Source organism: Dysidea avara, chromosome 15 (assembly GCF_963678975.1).
Source record: "Dysidea avara chromosome 15, odDysAvar1.4, whole genome shotgun sequence".
Classification (NCBI taxonomy): domain Eukaryota; kingdom Metazoa; phylum Porifera; class Demospongiae; order Dictyoceratida; family Dysideidae; genus Dysidea; species Dysidea avara.
This window is the reverse complement of record NC_089286.1, coordinates 7,797,607-7,817,393: the sequence shown is the minus strand read 5'-3', so window position 1 is coordinate 7,817,393 and position 19,787 is coordinate 7,797,607. Positions and strand designations below refer to the sequence as shown.

Here is a 19,787-nt window from a genome sequence, read left to right as displayed (position 1 = left end):
TGCAATCTTTCCAATGTCAAGATCAGTAACTTCCTAAAGGAACGATAAATTTTAACAGAGGCTACATATTATATGAATGAAGATATAATTACCTACCTTGTCAATGCTTGGTTGCATTGAATCTTTCTGTAATATCTAAAAAGCATATTGCATATGATCATACGCACGTTTTGTCTTTAAATCAAATCTCACCACTCAAATAACATTTGCATTCTATAACATAGGCCATTCAAATTTGTAAAAGTACTGGAATTTCATGACATAACCTTCTTGCAGAAAATTTATGTGTCATAAAAGGTAGGCAAATTTTATATGTCCATGTTGCCTCCTTTATAGGTTTGGTAACATATACATGTTTATTTTAAATTCAGAGAGATTTTAGCCAAGCTTAACTAAAAGGCATAGTGTTGCTTTGAGCAATTACTTTTAAAAGATACGAGTGTAGTAGTGTCATATGATAAAGAGCAAAATGAAGCGCCTCAAGAGCAGAGCAAAATTAGCAGTTTTGCTCTTGAGGTACAGTGCATCCGAGCTATACACAACATATACACAATGCACATGCACATGCTATAATGTAAACACAAACAAAAGCAATATAGCTATATACCTTATCAATTATACTATGCACATTACACTCAGACGGTCTTTACAATGCAAACTACTATAGCTTATAAATGTGAGTTGATTCACAAGACTTTTTTTGCTCACCTTATCCTTCATATGTGGTGCTGATCTCACAAAAGACTTGGAATTATTCTTACTGTTCCGATGGCTAAATCCTTGATATAAGGTGTCATCCCCAACGTAGTGTAGCATAAAATGTTGCCCGATACCCCAGAACTCAAATCTTCTGAATCGGTTATCACCCTTTTTATCCACAGAATCAAGATAAATGGTACTACTTTTTTTCTTGAATTCACATCCTCCATGTTTGACACTGTAAGATCCTACATGTACCCATCTGTATTGATCGCACCTATAATAATTGCAATGTACAATTTATTTAATTACTGTATGACTCTAGAAATATAGTTATGTAAACTTGTTTTGTTAAACTGAGACAAGCTAGCTAGCTATATTGCAACTATACTCTTTAATATCTAGACCTAACCTTAGCTTTTTCTTCTCTTGTTCCCATTTGTCCGAATCAGGCTCGAGGTTGTAGATATACAAGCTGCCGCCTTTTGGCTGAACAGGAGGATCTACACTAATCTGTAGCTTTCCACTGATAGCTTTCGAGAAGTAATTATGCGCCTCCGCAGATGTCAAGTTATTGACAGCGTCTTCTACTGCAGGAACACATAGCACATCTTCCTCCATTGTGCATGCGCGGCCGCACTATAGCTACGTGCAACTCTATACTTGCAACGCTATACTTGCAAAATCACGCCTGCCGTTCGTAGCAAGTGAGAGTTTTAGTTTGCACGTGATTACAAGTGAGATATTTAGGAGAAGTCGCACGTGATCTCCCGATTCCCGGTTCCTGATTTTACCAAGCAATCTCCCGCTCCCCTCCCGATTTTACCAATACCGAAACAATGTCCCGGCCATAAAAGTTGGGGGAGGAGCATAACCCCCTAGCTCCCGTCTCCACCGCCTATGAGTGTTATATACGATTTTTGATTAGCAAAAGCATATAGCTATAGCTGAGTGTTTCTAACTTTCTATTCAATGGAGTTTGTTTTATTTTGTTTTGTTTCTAAAGGGAGACTGCTTCGGTATAAAAATACTGCTTTGTAAGCATAAACAAAAATGTTAATCATTACTTTTATCAAATAACTGCAGCTAAATCTATTCCGCTCACGCGTTCAGTCAGTACGCGTGCTGAGTGTGTGGGCGAAAGAGGACGGGAAATCGTACAAAGTTATAGTGACGTCATGCACCGCACATGCGCATACCATAAATGTGTGTATATTTAAGTGATCAGAGCTGCATCAAAACATCAGTTAGCGCACAGCTTGTTACAATGTCTGGTTGTACTACTATCTTACTCCTAGCTTTGCTAGTAGTACAGTTTCCTTCCAGCTATTGCTCGGACTGGTGGTAAGTACTGAGGTGCATGGCTGTTATTGTGCCAGCTGAAGTTGAGTAACTTTGTGTGTATGCTTCCTGTATAGGTCAATTGTGAAAGAAAGAGACCATGTGTTTAATCAGGAGGATATAACCTCGCCTATCAGTCAGAACTGTTCCGACCCAGCCTTGTTCAATGGTACCTTAAATACCTGCCAGCTAAATATCTGTAGGCGAGATACTAAGCTGCTATCAACTATCGCCATCGGGATACTTCGGGCTCTTAATCAGTGCCAGAAGTTGTTCAAGAACAGGCCCTGGAATTGCAGTGTCTTTGATTCCGGGCCATACCTGGGAAAGTTTGTTATAAGAGGTAGGTATAACCATGAACTGTTTAGTGTCTGTGATGCATACAGCTATGTCTTCTACAGGAACGCATGAAACAGCTTTCCTCAATGCTATCATTAGTGCAGGGATAGCTCGAGAGGTTGCAAGGAATTGCAAGGAGCACAAGTTGGAATCATGTGCTTGTGATTTGTCTGAACCGTCAACACCAAGTCCTGGTATTGTATCAATTCCACACTGCGGAGACAACAGCAACTATGGCATCAAGATTGCTAAAGAATTTACTGAGTGTGTGGATAATGATGGCTGCATTGGACAAGCTGCATCACACAATAGTGAGGTTGGAAGAAAGGTGAGAATGGAACAATTCAATTGTTCATGTTGCTATATCTAAATGCTGTAGCTTGTGAGCAGCACAACTGTTGAATGCTCTTGCTTTGGGATTTGTGCTCTCAAGACTTGCCACAAAAAAGTACCAGAAATTGAAGAGATTGGAATCAAACTGTTAGCTCAGTATGATGCAGCCAAACAAATTAAGGAGAACCAGCTGATAGACTCTTCAAATCTTGTGTACTGCAATTCTTCTCCAAATTTTTGTAAACGCAACTTAACAGAAGGAATTTATGGCCCATCTGGCAGGCAGTGTTGGCCAAACAGAGTTGGTCCTTCAAGCTGCTGGGAAATGTGCTGTGGAGGTCCAGTGGAACAGAGGATGGCAACTGAAATTGATACCTCTCAGTGCTACTTTGAGTGGTCCATTAAGAAAATCAAATGTGCTACTAAAACTGTCACCAGGCAATACTGCAAGTGATGACAATGCGTAGCTGCATATGAAACTGACAATTTTCTTGCTTTTGTATATAGCCAGTTATTTTGTATATCAATAGGTACCTTGTTTTTCATGAGTTTCCTTGTTATTTAGTTATTCATTAATATACTCCGCAAATTTGAATTGTAGGAAAAGCCTTCAAACTATGGATGTGCATAAATTATGAGGATACTAACTCTGTGTGGCCAACAATACTAGTCATGTTGTAATAAGTAAATGCACAATGCAGTGGTTACTTGGCGATTATCAATAAGGCTAATTGATTTGCAGATAACACTGTCACATCCTTGTCGTGATACCAGTATTTTTATTTATTTATTTAAGGATATACAGTAAAAGTACTGAAGGTCTGCCGTAGGACACCAGGTCCTACAGCCTGTTTAAAGGTGTTATATTAAGTGTGTTTGAAAAGTTGGAGAAAGGAGAAAAATCCATGACTGGGTCTAGGCAGCCTCGATCCTGCAGCCGTCCAGTTTACACTTGAAGGAGTGGTCTCATCTTGTCAGTATGCATTGCCATCTCGCAACATGCATTTCACCATTTGTGGGTTTAGGAGTCTATTTGTGCACAGTAGTTCACACAGTCTAACTTTCAGAGACTAAATAGGGGTCTATTCGAATGCATTTGAGCTATATAGTTTAAATGGCAGTTGCCACTTGCCTATGGGTATACACCATTGTACTGACAAAAGTGCAGTATATTTGCTCACCACAAAGCATACAAACTTGTAGCAAGAAGCAAATTCAGTTTCAAGACAGTCCAGGTTATTAGATGACTTCCTAATTCAATTGTGCCATTTTTTCTTTAAAGTATATGTCATAGTTTTGAGAACTGTGTAAATGCTTTATTTGTGCCATTTTCTATAGATACAAGGCTGCATTAATGGAACCACCATAAAGATCTATCAATGAGAGCACATGGTAAGCTGTCTGCTGTCCCAATCATCAATAACATGCAATCACTAGATTTACACATACCTAACATTTGAGTCATTTCAGGAATTTAATATAGTAATGAGATTGGAATTAATTAATATACAATGTTTGTCTGTGATAAAACATATTTTAGTGCAAGAGTATAGCTTGTTCTATTAGAGTGATGAGTGGTGTGACTATTCTGTTAGTGTGAAGGGGAGTGAAGGGTAGTGTTACTGCCCTATTAGAGTGTAAGGTAGTGTGACTGCTCTATTAGAGTGTAAGGTAGTGTGACTGCTCTATTAGAGTGTAAGGTAGTGTGACTGCTCTATTAGAGTGTAAAGTAGTGTGACTGCTCTATTAGTGTAAGGCAGTGTGACTGCTCTATTAGTGTTAGGTAGTGTGACTGCTCTATTAGCCTTAATGATAGTTTTAATTTGCTATTGATTTGAGCATTTTATTTAATAATGAAGTAGTTGAAAGTTTAGTGTCACTAATCCCTCCCTGCACCATGACCTTTACTTGAACATTCACACGTGGTCACCTGTAAGTGAGCTATATACACACATACAAAGCTTTAGGTCTCAGAAGAACTCCCGTGTTTAGCATTCAGGAGAGCTAAGCTATGTTAAAAACAGGGGCAGGTCCAGAAGCTGTCAAATTGGGATATGCTAATCTACATTAATTTTGTACTCTAATATTTCACCATGTACTAGCATGGCAAGAGTTAACGTTATATTGTGCTCAAGTGTTAAATGCAGTTTTACAGGCATGCCATTGCTGAAAACAAATGTTATTCTAAGTGATTCACTATTATGACTCTATATCTCTCTGTGACTCTATATCAATGATTGTAAATGATAAAGTACTTGCTTTTTTACAGCATATCATTATTATTTACTATTATGTTCAAAAATGCTTTTGAGTAATCATCTATTTCGCTCATTATCACCAAAATTATGCCACCATCTTTAGTCAATAGTATCAGTTTATTGCCATACTAAGACCTTTTACATTGTTGTTTCAGCTTCAAATAGTCTTCTGTTCTTATAATGGTTGCTATGTTAGAGAAATGCATTATAGCACAATTGTATGACTGTATAGAATTTCTAGCTGCTATAGAATATCTCAATCTTATTAGTGGAATTATATATGTAAATTGCAACTGTTAATGCTTTATAATTGCTTCAAATGCCAGGTAATGCTTGGTTCCGACACATTTCTATTAAATATAATCCAGCACAGATTTATGCATTCCTATTTGAAATCTATAAATCTGGTTGAATATGTGGTTTTTATTCCTTCTAAATTTGCTTTATAGCTACATCATCTTAGTAGAATGGATGCACAGTAGGTAGAGCTGTAGGTGTGGATTTAGAGGAAGGATCAGTAGGCTCTTTGATCATTGAAGACATTGTTATAATTGATTTGCATCCATTTCTTGACCACCTCTTCAATTTCATAACTTTCAAGTTGGAGGACATGCCTTTTTTACAGCTAGATTGTTTTGCATGCATTAATAATTACATGATTTTAGCCATTTCATGGTTATCATATTTGATCTCACAACTTTGGCTATGTTAAGGCCGTCACTTTTCACAATGTGGCTGGTTTTTGCATGGATATCACTATACCTTTAGCATTTGCAAGCTCCAAGCCAGGTTATGGTCAGCTTTGCAAAAGGTTACTTTTATTAACAAGCATATATTTCTGGCCCTAATGCATGGTATTCCCAGTAGAAGGTTTAGACTAAGTGTTTATTTTATTAAAACAACTACAGAATATATTTAAAGGTCTAAGCAGAACGTACATCTACTAAAATATCACAGCCCCACCAGGCCACTATATTATACATGCCTATTTACTTTGGCTTCTTTCATACAGGCTTACATTGCAGACAGTGGCAAACAGTCATCTTGCCTTATATAGCACACAGTTTCAGAGTAACTTATGTTTGGCCACTTTTGTGCAGGGATGATAAAAGTCTTCTAATTTAAGTGCTTTGCCGCTCAGTGTATCATTCCATCAACTGAGTGGCAAAGGAACTCCTTTGATTCTCATCATTTCTACCATAGGTCCTATATTCTTCCTGGGTTCAGCACTAATAAGTGTTGGATGATTGTCACTTGAGACAAACTATTATGCATACATTATATAAATTGTTACATAATTTGCTGAAATTGTAAAGTAATTTGCTGAATTAGCTGAACTTATTTATTCACACTTCTTGATTTTTGTTGATTGCTGAGTGTAGCTGTTTTTGTAGGTGTTATATACTGCTGACTGTATTGTGTTGCAATACAATGTAAATACTGTAGTACATTCTAGAACAATCTAGCTAGATCTACACAATCTTGTAAGTATAAAAGCACTGGATTTTTGTTGTACCTTACCTTGACCTAAAGTGATTATAAAAGTCTGATCAAGTAAAGAGTACATTTGGCAGAGTTTTCAACAATAAGCCAACACGTGTAACTAATTCATGTAGGAGAAGGCATCAGTATCACTGACACAAATATCAAGCTACTTCTGGCTGTCACATGCACCTCAGACAACCAAGTAGAATGATATACTGCATTAATTTTGCAAACAGAACATGCATGCACTCTGCTTGTTTTTGTACACTTTCACTGACATCATGTTCTATAAAATTTTAGAAATTTCATTTGAATTATAGATTGAGTTCAGATATATAACACTTTTATCAAGACACACGGTAGTGTGTCGTGCGGCCCAAGAAGCCGGCGCGTAACACCGGTGAGTATATTGACAGGAAGAAACTTTTCGCACCTCCGTAGCTCTGTGCTGCCTTGATGAAACAAGACGATTTTTGCTGTGGACACTCCCTCCAACTTCAGTACTCCACATTCCAAATTTGAGCGAAATCGCTTCAAGCGTTCCCGAGATATGCGACTTCAAAAATTGGCTTAGTTTCTTCGTTTTTTTTTTCTTCTTATTTTTCTTCCTCTTTTCGCACACTTACACAAACTGCTATAAAACGCGAACGCCATGTCCGATCGCCTTGAAATTTGGCACACAGAAGGGGGATATAAAGGCGCATCTCTGTACCAACTTTGGCTGGAATACGATAAACAAACAAAGAGTTATGAGCGATTATTCACGAAAAATAACACCAATATGTTGTCATACCTACAGGGTAAACCGCGTATGGGAAGAAGCTGAAAATCGGTGGGTGAATAGGTTAACTATTGAACCTCAAACCTTTTGTGGTTTGAAAGAAATCGAGCTAAAAACCAGGAAGATACAACGAAAAAACCAACAGTGTGTAACAATTACGCAATCGAGATTAGCTAATAAAAAACGACTGCTTGCCACGCCTACCAGATAAACCGCTTGGGATAATGCTTTGAAAATCGCTGTACAGATGGAGTTATCATCTTAGAAAGGCTCTTCAATGGTGTAGAAGAATCAGACTTAAAGCCACGGAGTTATAACACGAAATCCAACTTGGTGTAGTAAGTGAGAGATCGAGATACTCTAATAGAGCAGTCATCCTAATAGAGCAGTCATCCTAATAGAGCAGTCACCCGAAGAGAATTCAAGAGATCAGCTAGAAACAAGTAACCTGTATAGAGATCAGCTACAAACAAGTCACCCTGTAGAGAGATCAGCCACAAACAATTCACCCTGTAGAGAGATCAGCTAGAAGAAGTTACCTTGTAGGGAATTCATGCAACTATAGAAAGAGATAATTCAGCTAGAGGAAATCACCTTGTAGAGTTCAGCTACAAAGAAACCACAATGTAGAGAGTTCAGCTACAAACAAATCGCCCTGTAGAGAGATCAGCTAGAAGAAGTTACCTTGTAGAGAGTTCAGCTACAAAGAAACCATCATGTAGAGAGTTCAGCTGCAAACAAATCACCTGTAGAGAGTTCAGCTACAAACAAATCTCCCTGTAGAGAGATCAGCTAGGAGAAGTTTCCTTGTAGAGAGTTCAGTTACAAAGAAACCACCATGTAGAGAATTCATTTACAAACTAGTGACCCTGTAGAGACATCAGCTAGAAGAAGTTACCTTGTAAAGAGTTCAGCTACAAAGAAACCATTCTGTAAAGAGCTCAGGTGCAAAAAAAATTACCTGTACAGAATTCCACTACAAACAAATCACCTTATAGAAAGATCAGCTAGAAGAAGTTATCTCGTAGAGAGTTCAGTTACAAAGAAACCATCATGTAGAGAATTCATTTACAAACTAGTGACCCTGTAGAGACATCAGCTAGAAGAAGTTACCTTGTAAAGAGTTCAGCTACATAGAAACCATTCTGTAAAGAGCTCAGTTGCAAACAAATCACCTGTACAGAATTCAGCTACAAACAAATCACCCTGTAGAGAGATCAGCTAGAAGAAGTTACCTTGTTGATAGTTCAGCTACAAACAAATCACCCTGTAGAGAGATCAGCTAGAAGAAGTTATCTTGTAGAGAGTTCAGCTACAAAGAAACCATCATGTGGAGAGTTCAGCTGCAAACAAATCACCTGTAGAGAGTTCAGTTACAAAACAATCTCCCTGTAGAGAGATCAGCTAGAAGAAGTTTCCTTGTAGAGAGTTCAGCCACAAACAAATCACCATGTAGAAAGATCAGTTAGAAGAAGTTACCTTGTAGAGAGTTCAGTTACAAAGAAACCACCATGTAGAAAGTTCAGTTACAAACTAGTGACCTTGTGGAGACATCAGTTAGAAGAAGCTACCTTGTAGAGAGTTCAGCTACAAAGAAACCATTCTGTAAAGAACTCAGCTGCAAACAAATCACCTGTACAGAATTCAGCTACAAACAAATCACCCTGTAGAAAGATCAGCTAGAAGAAGTCACCTTGTAGAGAGTTCAGCTACAAAGAAACCACCATGTAGGGAGTTCAGCTAGATGAAGTTACCTTGTAGAGAGTTCAGCTACAAATTTAAAGAAACCATCATGTGGAGAGTTCAGCTGCAAACAAATCACCTGTAGGGAGTTCAGTTAGAAGAAGTTACCTTGTAGAGAGTTCAGCTACAAAGAAACCATTCTGTAAAGAGCTCAGCTGCAAACAAATCACCTGTACAGAATTCCACTACAAACAAATCACCCTGTAGAGAGACCAGCTAGAAGAAGTTATCTTGTAGATAGTTCAGCTACAAACAAATCACCCTGTAGAGAGATCAGCTAGAAGAAGTTACCTTGTAGAGAGTTCAGCTACAAATTTAAAGAAACCATCATGTGGAGAGTTCAGCTGCAAACAAATCACCTGTAGAGAGTTCAGCTACAAAGAAACCACCATGTAGGGAGTTCAGCTAGAAGAAGTTACCTTGTAGAGAGTTCAGCTACAAAGAAACCATCATGAAGAGAGTTCAGCTGCAAACAAATCTCCCTGTAGAGAGTTCAGTTAGAAGAAGTTACCTTGTAGAGAGTTCAGCCACAAAGAAACCATCATGAAGAGAGTTCAGCTACAAACAAATCACCATCAGCTAGAAGAAGTCACCTTGTAGAGAGTTAAGCTACAAAGAAACCACCATATAGAGAGTTCAGCTGCAAACAAATCACCCTGTAAAAAAATCAGCTACAAACAAATCACCCTGTAGAAAGATCAGCTAGAAGAAGTTACCTTGTAGAGACTTCAGCTACAAAGAAACCATCATGAAGAGAGTTCAGCTGCAAACAAATCTCCCTGTAGAGAGTTCAGTTAGAAGAAGTCACCTTGTAGAGAGTTCAGCTACAAAGAAACCACCATATAGAGAGTTCAGCTGCAAAGAAATCACCCTGTAGAAAATTCTGCCACAAACAAATTGCCCTGTAGAAAGATCAGTTAGAAGAAGTTATCTTGTAGAGAGTTCAGCTACAAAGAAACCAACATGTATAGAGTTCAGCTAGAAGAAATTACCTTGTAGAGAGTTCAGCTACAAAGAAACCATCATCTAGATAGTTCAGCTGCAAACAAATCACCTGTAGAGAGTTCAGCTACAAACAAATCTCCCTGTAGAGAGATCAGTTAGAAGAAGTTACCTTGTAGAGAGTTCAGCTACAAAGAAACCATTCTGTAAAGAGCTCAGCAGCAAAAAAATCACCTGTACAGAATTCAGCTACAAATAAATCACCCTGTAGAGAGAACAGCTAGAAGAAGTTACCTTGTTGATAGTTCAGCTACAAACAAATCACCCTGTAGAGAGATCAGCTAGAAGAAGTTACCTTGAAGAGTGTTCAGTTACAAAGAAACCACCATGGACAGTTCTGTAATAAATATATGTATTATATATATATAATTTGTATATTTACTGATAAAATCAGAAATATTTAAGGTACATCTGCTTCATCATTTCTTCTTCCTGTGGTAAAGAAAAAAAGATAGGTTAAAAAAGCTGAAGTGCTATGGAAGCACTTGGAGGTGCTATTTTTTTGACTGGAGCATTCAAAATTGTTATAATATACCATAGTATTGATTTTTAGGTGCTACCACGCCACATCAGTTTTAACAGTGTATAGTACCTTTGACAATGGTCAACTGCAAAATTTAATAGTAATATTATTGATTAGATGTGTGGTTTCTTTCTCTATAGATTTACTAAATTATGGGATAGTGATTATGGTCACTAAAGTTGTTACATAATTATATGAGTAGACTACAGAAGGTTATTTACTAGTTACTATGTAACTTGAGCCCTGGGCCACAACATATATAGCTTCACATTAGTGAACATGAAGCCAATTTAGTTCCATCAACTGAAAGTTTCATCGGATTTTTTAATTGAATCATGTGCATGAGCATGCGTATCAGAAACACAAAGCTCCATTCAGTCCATTGCTGTCATTCCAGTACTATACTTTACCTGAATTCAGTACAGCAATGTTTTGGAAGCTTTAAGAAGTGTAACATTTGTTCAACAGATAGCTATTGACAGGCCTAATAATGAAATAATGACTAAAATGGAGTAGTGACAATAAAGAACAAAATAACACCTGGCTATATTCATAAACAAGAGTACACGCTTGCATAGCTATCATGCATATTACAAGAACCTGATGCCCTAAGCCATACATGCATGCTTACAGGTTGTGAATGCATGGTTTCCATCCCATAATAATGCATTCCTAAGTTTTGGTTGCTGCTGTACAACTTCTTGTATAAAAAGTGCAGCTTTTAGTATCATGTTTCATTGTGTGTTCTATGCAGCTCAGAGTAACACTCCTGCAGTATCATTTATGGCTATTATTTGGTGCTTTGTAGCCGTGTTAGCTGTTGTTGTTACTAGTAACACAGTTGTGGGTGTTGGTGTTGACTACAATGAGTATGGTTTGTGTGCTAAGCTTCCTGGAGAATCCTGTAGAAATATTTACCAGCTAAATCCAACCAGTCGTGGCAAATCTGGTTATTATGTTGTACAAGCTGATGATAGGCCATTGTTTGTATACTGTGATATGGAGCTGGAATGTGGTGGAGAGAAAGGTTGGATGAAGGTGACTGATATTGATGCATCTAAAGGAGATGACTGCCCCAATGGATGGAGTAACATTACTAGTCCTGTTGCAGCTTGTAGAGCTCCTAGTTATAATGCTGGATGTTATTCTGCCGAATTCTCAACTCACCAAGTTCCTTACAGTAGAGTATGTGGAATGGTAATAGGTTATCAGAAGGGTACCACTGATGGGTTTCATAATAGTATCAGATCTATTGATGGTCCATATGTTGATGGAGTTTCCATAACATACGGTACACCAAGAAAACATATCTGGTCTTATGGGATAGGCTTTAGTGATACAATTGGCTGTCCATGTGCCAAAACTGGTACTCTGCCTCCTTCGTTTGTCCATGAGAACTACTACTGTGAGTCTGGGTCATTAAATGGTCCTTCTGTTAGCACATATTTTACTGATGACCCTGTGTGGGATGGTGAAGATTGTTTCAGTGAAAATAGTTGCTGTTCAGAACCCAACCTGCCATGGTTTTATCGTCAAATACCGCTAACCAGTGACAAGAATCTTGAAACTAGGATTTGTCAAAATGAGCACTATTCAAATGAAGGTGTGCTTGTAAAGGAGATTAAACTGTATATACAGTAGCTCCCAAATGTGGTATCCTGTTAGCCAGCGGCGGAGGAAGTAGTTAATATGAGGGGGGGCTGGGCTGACCCAGACTTATTTCTATAGTTTGGTAAGGTGAGACCAAAAAAAAAAAAAAAAAAAAAAAAAAGGTCGCAACCAACTGACAAGAGCTTTCCACCTCACCAACTACCATTTCTAGCTGATAAACTACATAAAAATCCTTTCATAGCTCGCTACACACTGACTACTTTATTAGAGTGACTACTCTATTAGAGTATCTCGATCTTTATCACGCACTCCAAGAAAGATAATTTCGGTGTGATATCATTCTGAGGGGGGGCTAAGCCCCCCCTCAGCAAACCAAGGGGGGGCTTTAGCCCCCTAGCCCCCCCCCCCCCCTTTCCGCCGCCTATGCTGTTAGCTGATTTATTAGTTTATTGATATACATACAGTTGATTTGGTAGAATAGTATAATTTATTTTTGCATTTAATAATAATATAGTGTATAGATGGCCATGAGTGTGATGTATTCACTACAAATGTTATGAATAATTGACAAGAAGAGTAATGGTCATTGTAGCTATGTACATAGTTCTGTGCTGACTTGCAGTATTTAATTGCAAAGCTAGTATGATGGTGGTTAAATAGTATGACAGTTTCATTAGTATGAATTGGTTACCTAACATCCTAGTTTGTATTTGTAACAGTAGTGAAACTTTTGGGAATCATGTTTATTACAAATTACATTACCACTCAACTGACTCAAGTATTGTTAATACGAGCATACACATTTGTTTGAGTATATGCAGCTATTTTCCATGGAAGTGTAAGAGGGGGAAAACAGTTACAGTCATATAGTTACTAACCAGTGTTGGACAGTGTATTTTTAATAAACTTCTCCAACAACGTCTTATTGAAGCTAATAAAACTTTTTCGCATCCATAATCTTGTTAGTTTAAGTATGACACAATTAGATCACACACACTTGTACATATGTACTCTGAAAGGTATGTATAATATTGATGCTCACCTGATATAGTCTTTTTTGGGTGATTATTTACACAATGATTTTGATAGTACATATGTAGGCTATTGCTATCTGAACAACATAGCTCATGTGACTGCTTGTTAAATTTACGTATAGTCAAATTAGTATATGTAATAGGATGGATGGCTGTGGTATTTGGGATTAATAGTGCGAGCATTGTAAACAGGAAGAAGTAAAATAGTGCGAGGCGAAGCCGAGCGCTATTTCCTTCCTGTTTACAATGCGAGAACTATTAATCCCGAATACCACAGCCATCCGTCCTATTGCAAATTAATCCGACAACCATAGCAACTGTTACTAGGCAACAGAAATTCAAAAAATAACCATAGCAAAAGACCTATCACACTTAGCAACCGTTGCCTGGCAACCGTTGCTATGGTCTCAAAATGACCTTTACCATAGCAACCGTTGCCTAGCAACCGTTGCTAAGCAACCACATTGTGGGGGCATCTATCACTATGGTAACAATAGTTGTCAAGTCGGACATTTATTTCTAATATAAACACACCACACTATTTTAGCCAATCAAATTAGTATTATAGATTTTGTCATGGGACCTTGACAAACAAGTGTAATACTAATTCTATTGGCTAATCGCTTGACGTATTTCAATATAATACGTCAAGCTGCTATTGAGAATATTATACAGTAACACATTCAGTTGTTGGATTAGTACTAGTAATAGCATGGGTAGCAGTGAAATTTGGGATAAATATCACGAGTGTTGTATTGGAAATGGGATAAATTTCACGAGGCGAAGCCGAGTGAAATTTACCATTTCCAATACAACAAGAGTGGTATTTATCCCAAATTTCACTGCTACCCATGCTATTCCCAGTTAATACCATACTCGCTGCATATACGCATGCTGTGCATTAGCGTTGCCATGTACGCAATTTGTCACTATGTACTAAACACGCGTCAACACTAATTGGCGCTACATTGTTAACATAAATTCTAGCCAATGAATTTGCAATTACAACTTTTTCACTGCTGTCAGTGAAATACGGGATAAATTTCACTGCTACTATTGAGACTTTTGTATGGGCAGTGAAACAGGTATGGTATTAGAATAAACATCTGTCAAGAAGAAAGTGCTTCTTTATAAGTATGTATTTCCTATTGCTATCTAATGGTATAAACTTGTAACCAGAAAAAAATTCCTGGGCTACAATATCATTACAATTCCTATGACCCATCATTGCGTTAAGTGTATAATTAACCTGTTTGAATACCAAAAACACTTTAAAGTGTTGATATTATTTGATTACATCTAAGCACTCAATCCCTAATCCAATGCTTACTGTCAGTTAGTTATCTACCTCCCTTAATATATGTAATTGCAATCTAATCCAAAACAACCAAGCTGTAAAAAAGTGTGCGGCCCTCAAAAAGGCTATGGTGAAAAAAGATGTGAAATCCAAGGTGGCGGCCAAGAAATGGCTGTGATGGTAGGTTAATGGTAAAAATTTTAATAACAACAATTCAGGTGAATTTTGGTGCCGCTTGGTCAATTGGCACAAAATTCACCTGAATTGTCGTTATTAAAATTTTTACCATTAACCTACCATCACAGCCATTTCTTGGCCGCCACCTTGGATTTCACATCTTTTTTCACCATAGCCTTTTTGAGGGCCGCACACTTTTTTACAGCTTGGCTGTTTTGGATTAGATTTCACTTCTTTTTGTATTTGTATACCCCAAAGCCGGCCTATGTGTATTTTTATCATTGTCTTACAACAACAACAACAACAACTATTATGGGATGGCAATAAATTCCACGGAAAGACTGTTGGTTTTACTGTTCAAGTAATAAAACTGTTGAAGATGTATGGACATGTGTATTCCAGATGAAGAGTTTTTGTAAAGGAATCAATCTGTACATGTTCAGTAGCTGGTGTGATGACTGTACCATAAATTATAGCAAGGTAGTTTGGTGGGGGACAACTTGTTGACTTTGCAATTGGTGGTGAATGAGCAGTGTTTCACCACACTTAAGTCCACCAAATCCTTTGTCCAATACAAATCTGTATTAGCTCACAACAAATTCACCACTTTTTTCCCACCAAAATCCTATCACGGCAAATTTTCCAAAATTTTCTTCTGCAAAAAAAATTGCTGCTATACAGTACAAGAGTTGACATGCATATATGATGTACCTACCATAGCAGTTATTACATTGATATATTAAAAACTAGGTACTAGAGTACTCATTAACTGATTGCACATGTAACCCACAAAGTCACAACTTTAAACAGGCTGTAGGACCAGGTGTCCTACAGACCTTCAGCACTTGTGCTGTAAAGCCTTAATAAATAAATAAATAAAAAGTCTATCAGTCCCTGTAACTGAAAACTTAATTATGGCTGCAAATTAAAACTGCTGAGCATTATACATCATTGATTTCATTTGTGGCTTCTTCAGGATTGTTTACTTTGTATTTCTCTATCATAAAACATTGCCACAATGCCACACCCAATTTTAGCATGCGAGCATTAAACTGTATACAGTTTGCTTGTAGTTATAAGATGCTGATGCTATCTACATGTAGCCTCAGTGCACATTTGGCTGATGCATTTTTTATGTGTGCGTGTAGTGTGTGTGTGTGTGTGTGTGTGTGTGTGTGTGTGTGTGTGTGTGTGTGTGTGTGTGTGTGTGTGTGTGTGTGTGTGTGTGTGTGTGTGTGTGTGTGTGTGTGTGTGTGTGTGTGTGTGTGTGTGTGTGTGTGTGTGTGTGTGTGTGTGTGTGTGTGTGTGTGTGTCACAGTTCAAAAGGTATCCTATACATTTTTACTTGTTTCCAAGTTAATGATTATATGCATGGGTTCCCAATCACCATTCATTGTAACTCAATGTATTTTGAATAACAGACAACTTTCAAAAAACAAGCATGTATAATTCATGGTTATCTTGTCCATGCACTATATGGGTATGTAAAGTTCATGGTTGTCACATTTAATTGGGTGACAATATGTCCTAAATAAAGATGTAATAGTTAGCTACTAATAACTTTTGTTTACTTATTGCATGGGTTTTCATGTTGCCTCATTACATTTCAGTATAATCAATTTACCTGTTGTCAATTCATCTAGTTGAGACCATGCAGAGCAAAAAGACACTCAATTTACAGCCAAGCAATAATGACAAAAAGTATTAATAGTCTACAGTATATATAAACGTATGCACTCTTGGTACTTTAGGTCTACTATAGAGTCACCTAACGCAGTCATCTCATCAATTACTGCACATAGAGTTTGATATCTTTCACCAGAACACCTTCATTAGAGTACTCCTGATTACAACAAATCCTGACATCAAGATTATCATCACTGGTTAGCGGTATTTGACGATAAAACCAAGGCAGGTTGGGTTCTGAACAGCAGCTGTTTTCATCAGAACAACCTTCACCATCCCACACAGGGTCACTTGTGAAATATAAATGAGCATTTGGACTGTTAATGATTGATCCAGACTCACAGTAGTAGTTCTCATGAACAAACGATGGTGGTAGTGGTCCTGCTGCAGAAGATTTGGTACACGGACAATTAAACGAACCACCTACTTCACTCATTCCTATTGCATAGGTCCATATATGTTTTCTGGGAGTACTGTATGTTATGGAAACTCCATCAACATATGGACCATCAATAGATCTTGTTTTATATACAAAACCTTGAAAAGCATCAGGTCTACCTTTTTGGTAACCTATTACCATTCCACATACTCTATTGTAAGGAACTCGGTGAGTTGAGAATTGAGTAGAATAACATCCAGCATTATCACTAGGAGTTCTACAAGCTGCAACAGGACTAGTAATGTTACTCCATCCATTGGGGCAGTCATCTCCTTTAGATGCATCAATATCAGCCACCTTCATCCAACCTTTCTCTCCACCACATTCCAGCTCCATATCACAGTATACAAACAATGGCCTATCCCCAGCTTGTACAATATAATAACCAGATTTACTACGACTGGTTGGATTTAGCTGGTAAATATCCCTACAGGATTTCCCAGGAAGCTTAGAACACAAGCCATACTCATTGTAATCAATATCAACACCCATAACTGGGCTACTAGTAACAACAACAGCCAACACTGCTACCAATTGCAAGTACCAACTAACAGCCATCACTATATTAGCACACTGCAGGAGTATTACTCTAAGATGTGTAAACATACACAATGAAGTGCTGAGGTTGCAGCTTTTATACAATAAGCAACCAAAACTTAAATGCAATTAAGAATGTAGTATTATGGGATATAAATCATGCATTCACAAGCTGTGAAATTGTATGGCTTAGATCAGTACCATGCAAGCTTTACACATTTAGTTTCACTGAAGCTAAAACTAAAAAAGACTAACTTGTACAGTTAGTACTATTGCTATTTTAATGGCACCCTACTTTTGGCCATTATTGTGCTATTTGGGTTGTCATATGCTACCTGTTACACAAACACTTCTTTCCAGCCAATAATAGCACCATACTTTTCTGATACATGACATGTTAGAAGTTGAACATTACCAGTTACTACAACTTTTAAAATGGATTAGCTACTATTATTATAACTAATGCATTGCTCTGTACACTTAAACCAATGCATGCACTTCTGTAAGTGACTTTATAAATGAATCAAACTTTAAGGGATCAATATGACTGAATAAGTAATGATTATAATTATATAGCTGAGGTCCATGTGGAGCTAAATTAGCTATTTGTTCACTAACATGAAAGCATGTGCTGTGGCAAAAGGCTCTCTAAAATCATATTAGTTAAGTAATATTCTGTAATATAATTATGTAACAGCTTTAGTAACCATAATTACTATCCCATCAAGCAGAACAATATTAATAAACCATGTGTAGTCTACAGTGGTAAGAAGGTACATGATTTGTCTAATCAATTTTTTGTAATTGGTCATAATCAAAGGTGCTATATTCATCAATTAAAATGTTTCCAATTCTCTTAACAAACCAGCAACAACTATATTACAGCAACCACAAAAAGAGTTATTGGCTTCATTGACAGATATTATTGACCAGCGACAAGGAATATTGTTCACGATAGAACATGTCATGATCAGAGTATTCCAGAGAAAGCAATAAAGGAATCAAACTGTATATGACTATAATATTAAAGTTGACATATACGAGAGTTGCCATATTTAGGCGTGATGATACATTCCATCGTAAAGCATTTAGGTTTGCATATATAGCTGGATATTTGAAGTGCTTTTATATCTCAATTCATTAACTGAACTATGTAACTGACTCAAGGTAACAAGGAAACATTAAACATGCATTAATTAGTGATTGAATGTGTGGTTTGAAAAGCCTGAATTTTCTGTTTAGTGGATTCCAATGGATAATACATCGCCAAATTCCAGTGCACTGTCTCTAATCCTAGAAGTGGCAAATAAATACTTGACAAGACATAGACACATTTGTTGTCGGTGACAAAATCATTTGCCACTTTAGTTTTAATGGATTTTGTACTGTTAACTGGCTGTTGTATTAGATTATTTGACTGCTCTATTAGAGTATACAGTCTTTGTTCCCAAGTGTGTAAATATCTTTGCTCTCGACCTGCACTTCTTTTTGTAAGTCACATCCGAATAGTACTTACTATCTGTAACAGCACCATCATTAATTACGTACTTCTTAATTTCATGCATGCAATTTTGACTGGTATTTGTAAGTCCACAAAAACCAACATAATAGGTTAATTTTCAAAATATGATGAGCAAGTAATAGTAAAGAAGACAAAAATTACAAAGGTTTGTTTCTACTAAATATTTCCTGCATGGTCAAATTAGGGTTACAGTGATTATTCCAGCATATTGAGTAAATCTGGCAACTTTAATAATCGAAGGCTAAACGGTGTTAACTTGAAGGTGGCCATAGCAACATTAGTCTAAGGGACTAACGTTAAGCACTATGCAGGCAAGGTGTCAGTAAACAACTAACAATAGGGTTAGCTTGATCACAATGCATTGCGGTATGCGTTAGAAAGTAGCAACAACAGGTTTGAGGTGGTACCATATGTAGCAGTGTGTCTGTTCTAGATCATTCTATACTATAGCAGGGCAGTAGTGGCAGCTAAAGAGCACCAATTGTTTGCAGTGCTGGAAAAGTTTTATTGAGTTGATATTAAAGTTTAGTAGAAGAGTTTTATTGAGTTGATATTAAAGCTTAGTGGAAGAGTTTATTGAGTTGATATTAAAGCTACAGGGTGTAGTACAGGGACTTATCAATATGGGAGCAGCTGAGTATTACTACAACATTATCATCAGTTTCCACTGAGCTACAATAAGACCATCCATCCCATGGAGATAATGTGGCTGTGGTAGGCATGCACTTTCAGCTTGCTATTTAGATGCTGTTGTGGCAGCAAGTATATCTTATGTCTGAGTCACAACTACAGCAGTTTGTTCAGCTCCACAGCTGACAGTCATGTATGTACGCTAATGTAGGTAGGTAGCCTATATAGGGTACTATTAAGCTCTTATAGTAAGTTACAAGACTTGGCACACCGCAGCCACGTGCTTGTTGTCTCGCATTAGCCAAGGAGATCCATCATAGGGGAGCCAGCAGACGGGTAATGCACCTAGA

At 37.4% G+C, this 19,787-nt stretch overlaps 1 protein-coding gene across 1 annotated transcript; it reads left to right on the top strand.

Moving 5' to 3' along the window:
* Positions 1-1,936: 1,936 nt before the first annotated feature.
* Positions 1,937-3,307, top strand: LOC136245378 (protein Wnt-4-like). The gene is made up of 4 exons (XM_066036883.1): positions 1,937-2,043; positions 2,118-2,383; positions 2,442-2,707; positions 2,759-3,307. Exons 1-4 carry the CDS (start codon positions 1,967-1,969, stop codon positions 3,164-3,166), a joined length of 1,017 nt encoding a protein of 338 aa, XP_065892955.1. The 5' UTR covers positions 1,937-1,966; the 3' UTR covers positions 3,167-3,307.
* The last annotated feature ends 16,480 nt before the right edge of the window (positions 3,308-19,787 follow it).

Excerpts from the sequence above, each read along its gene's own strand:
- LOC136245378 (XM_066036883.1), top strand. The coding sequence starts at position 1,967 with ATGTCTGGTTGTACTACTATCTTACTCCTAGCTTTGCTAGTAGTACAG. Across the intron at positions 2,044-2,117 it reads AGCTATTGCTCGGACTGGTG|GTCAATTGTGAAAGAAAGAG; the intron begins GTAAGTACTGAG and ends CTTCCTGTATAG. Across the intron at positions 2,708-2,758 it reads ATAGTGAGGTTGGAAGAAAG|CTTGTGAGCAGCACAACTGT; the intron begins GTGAGAATGGAA and ends TAAATGCTGTAG.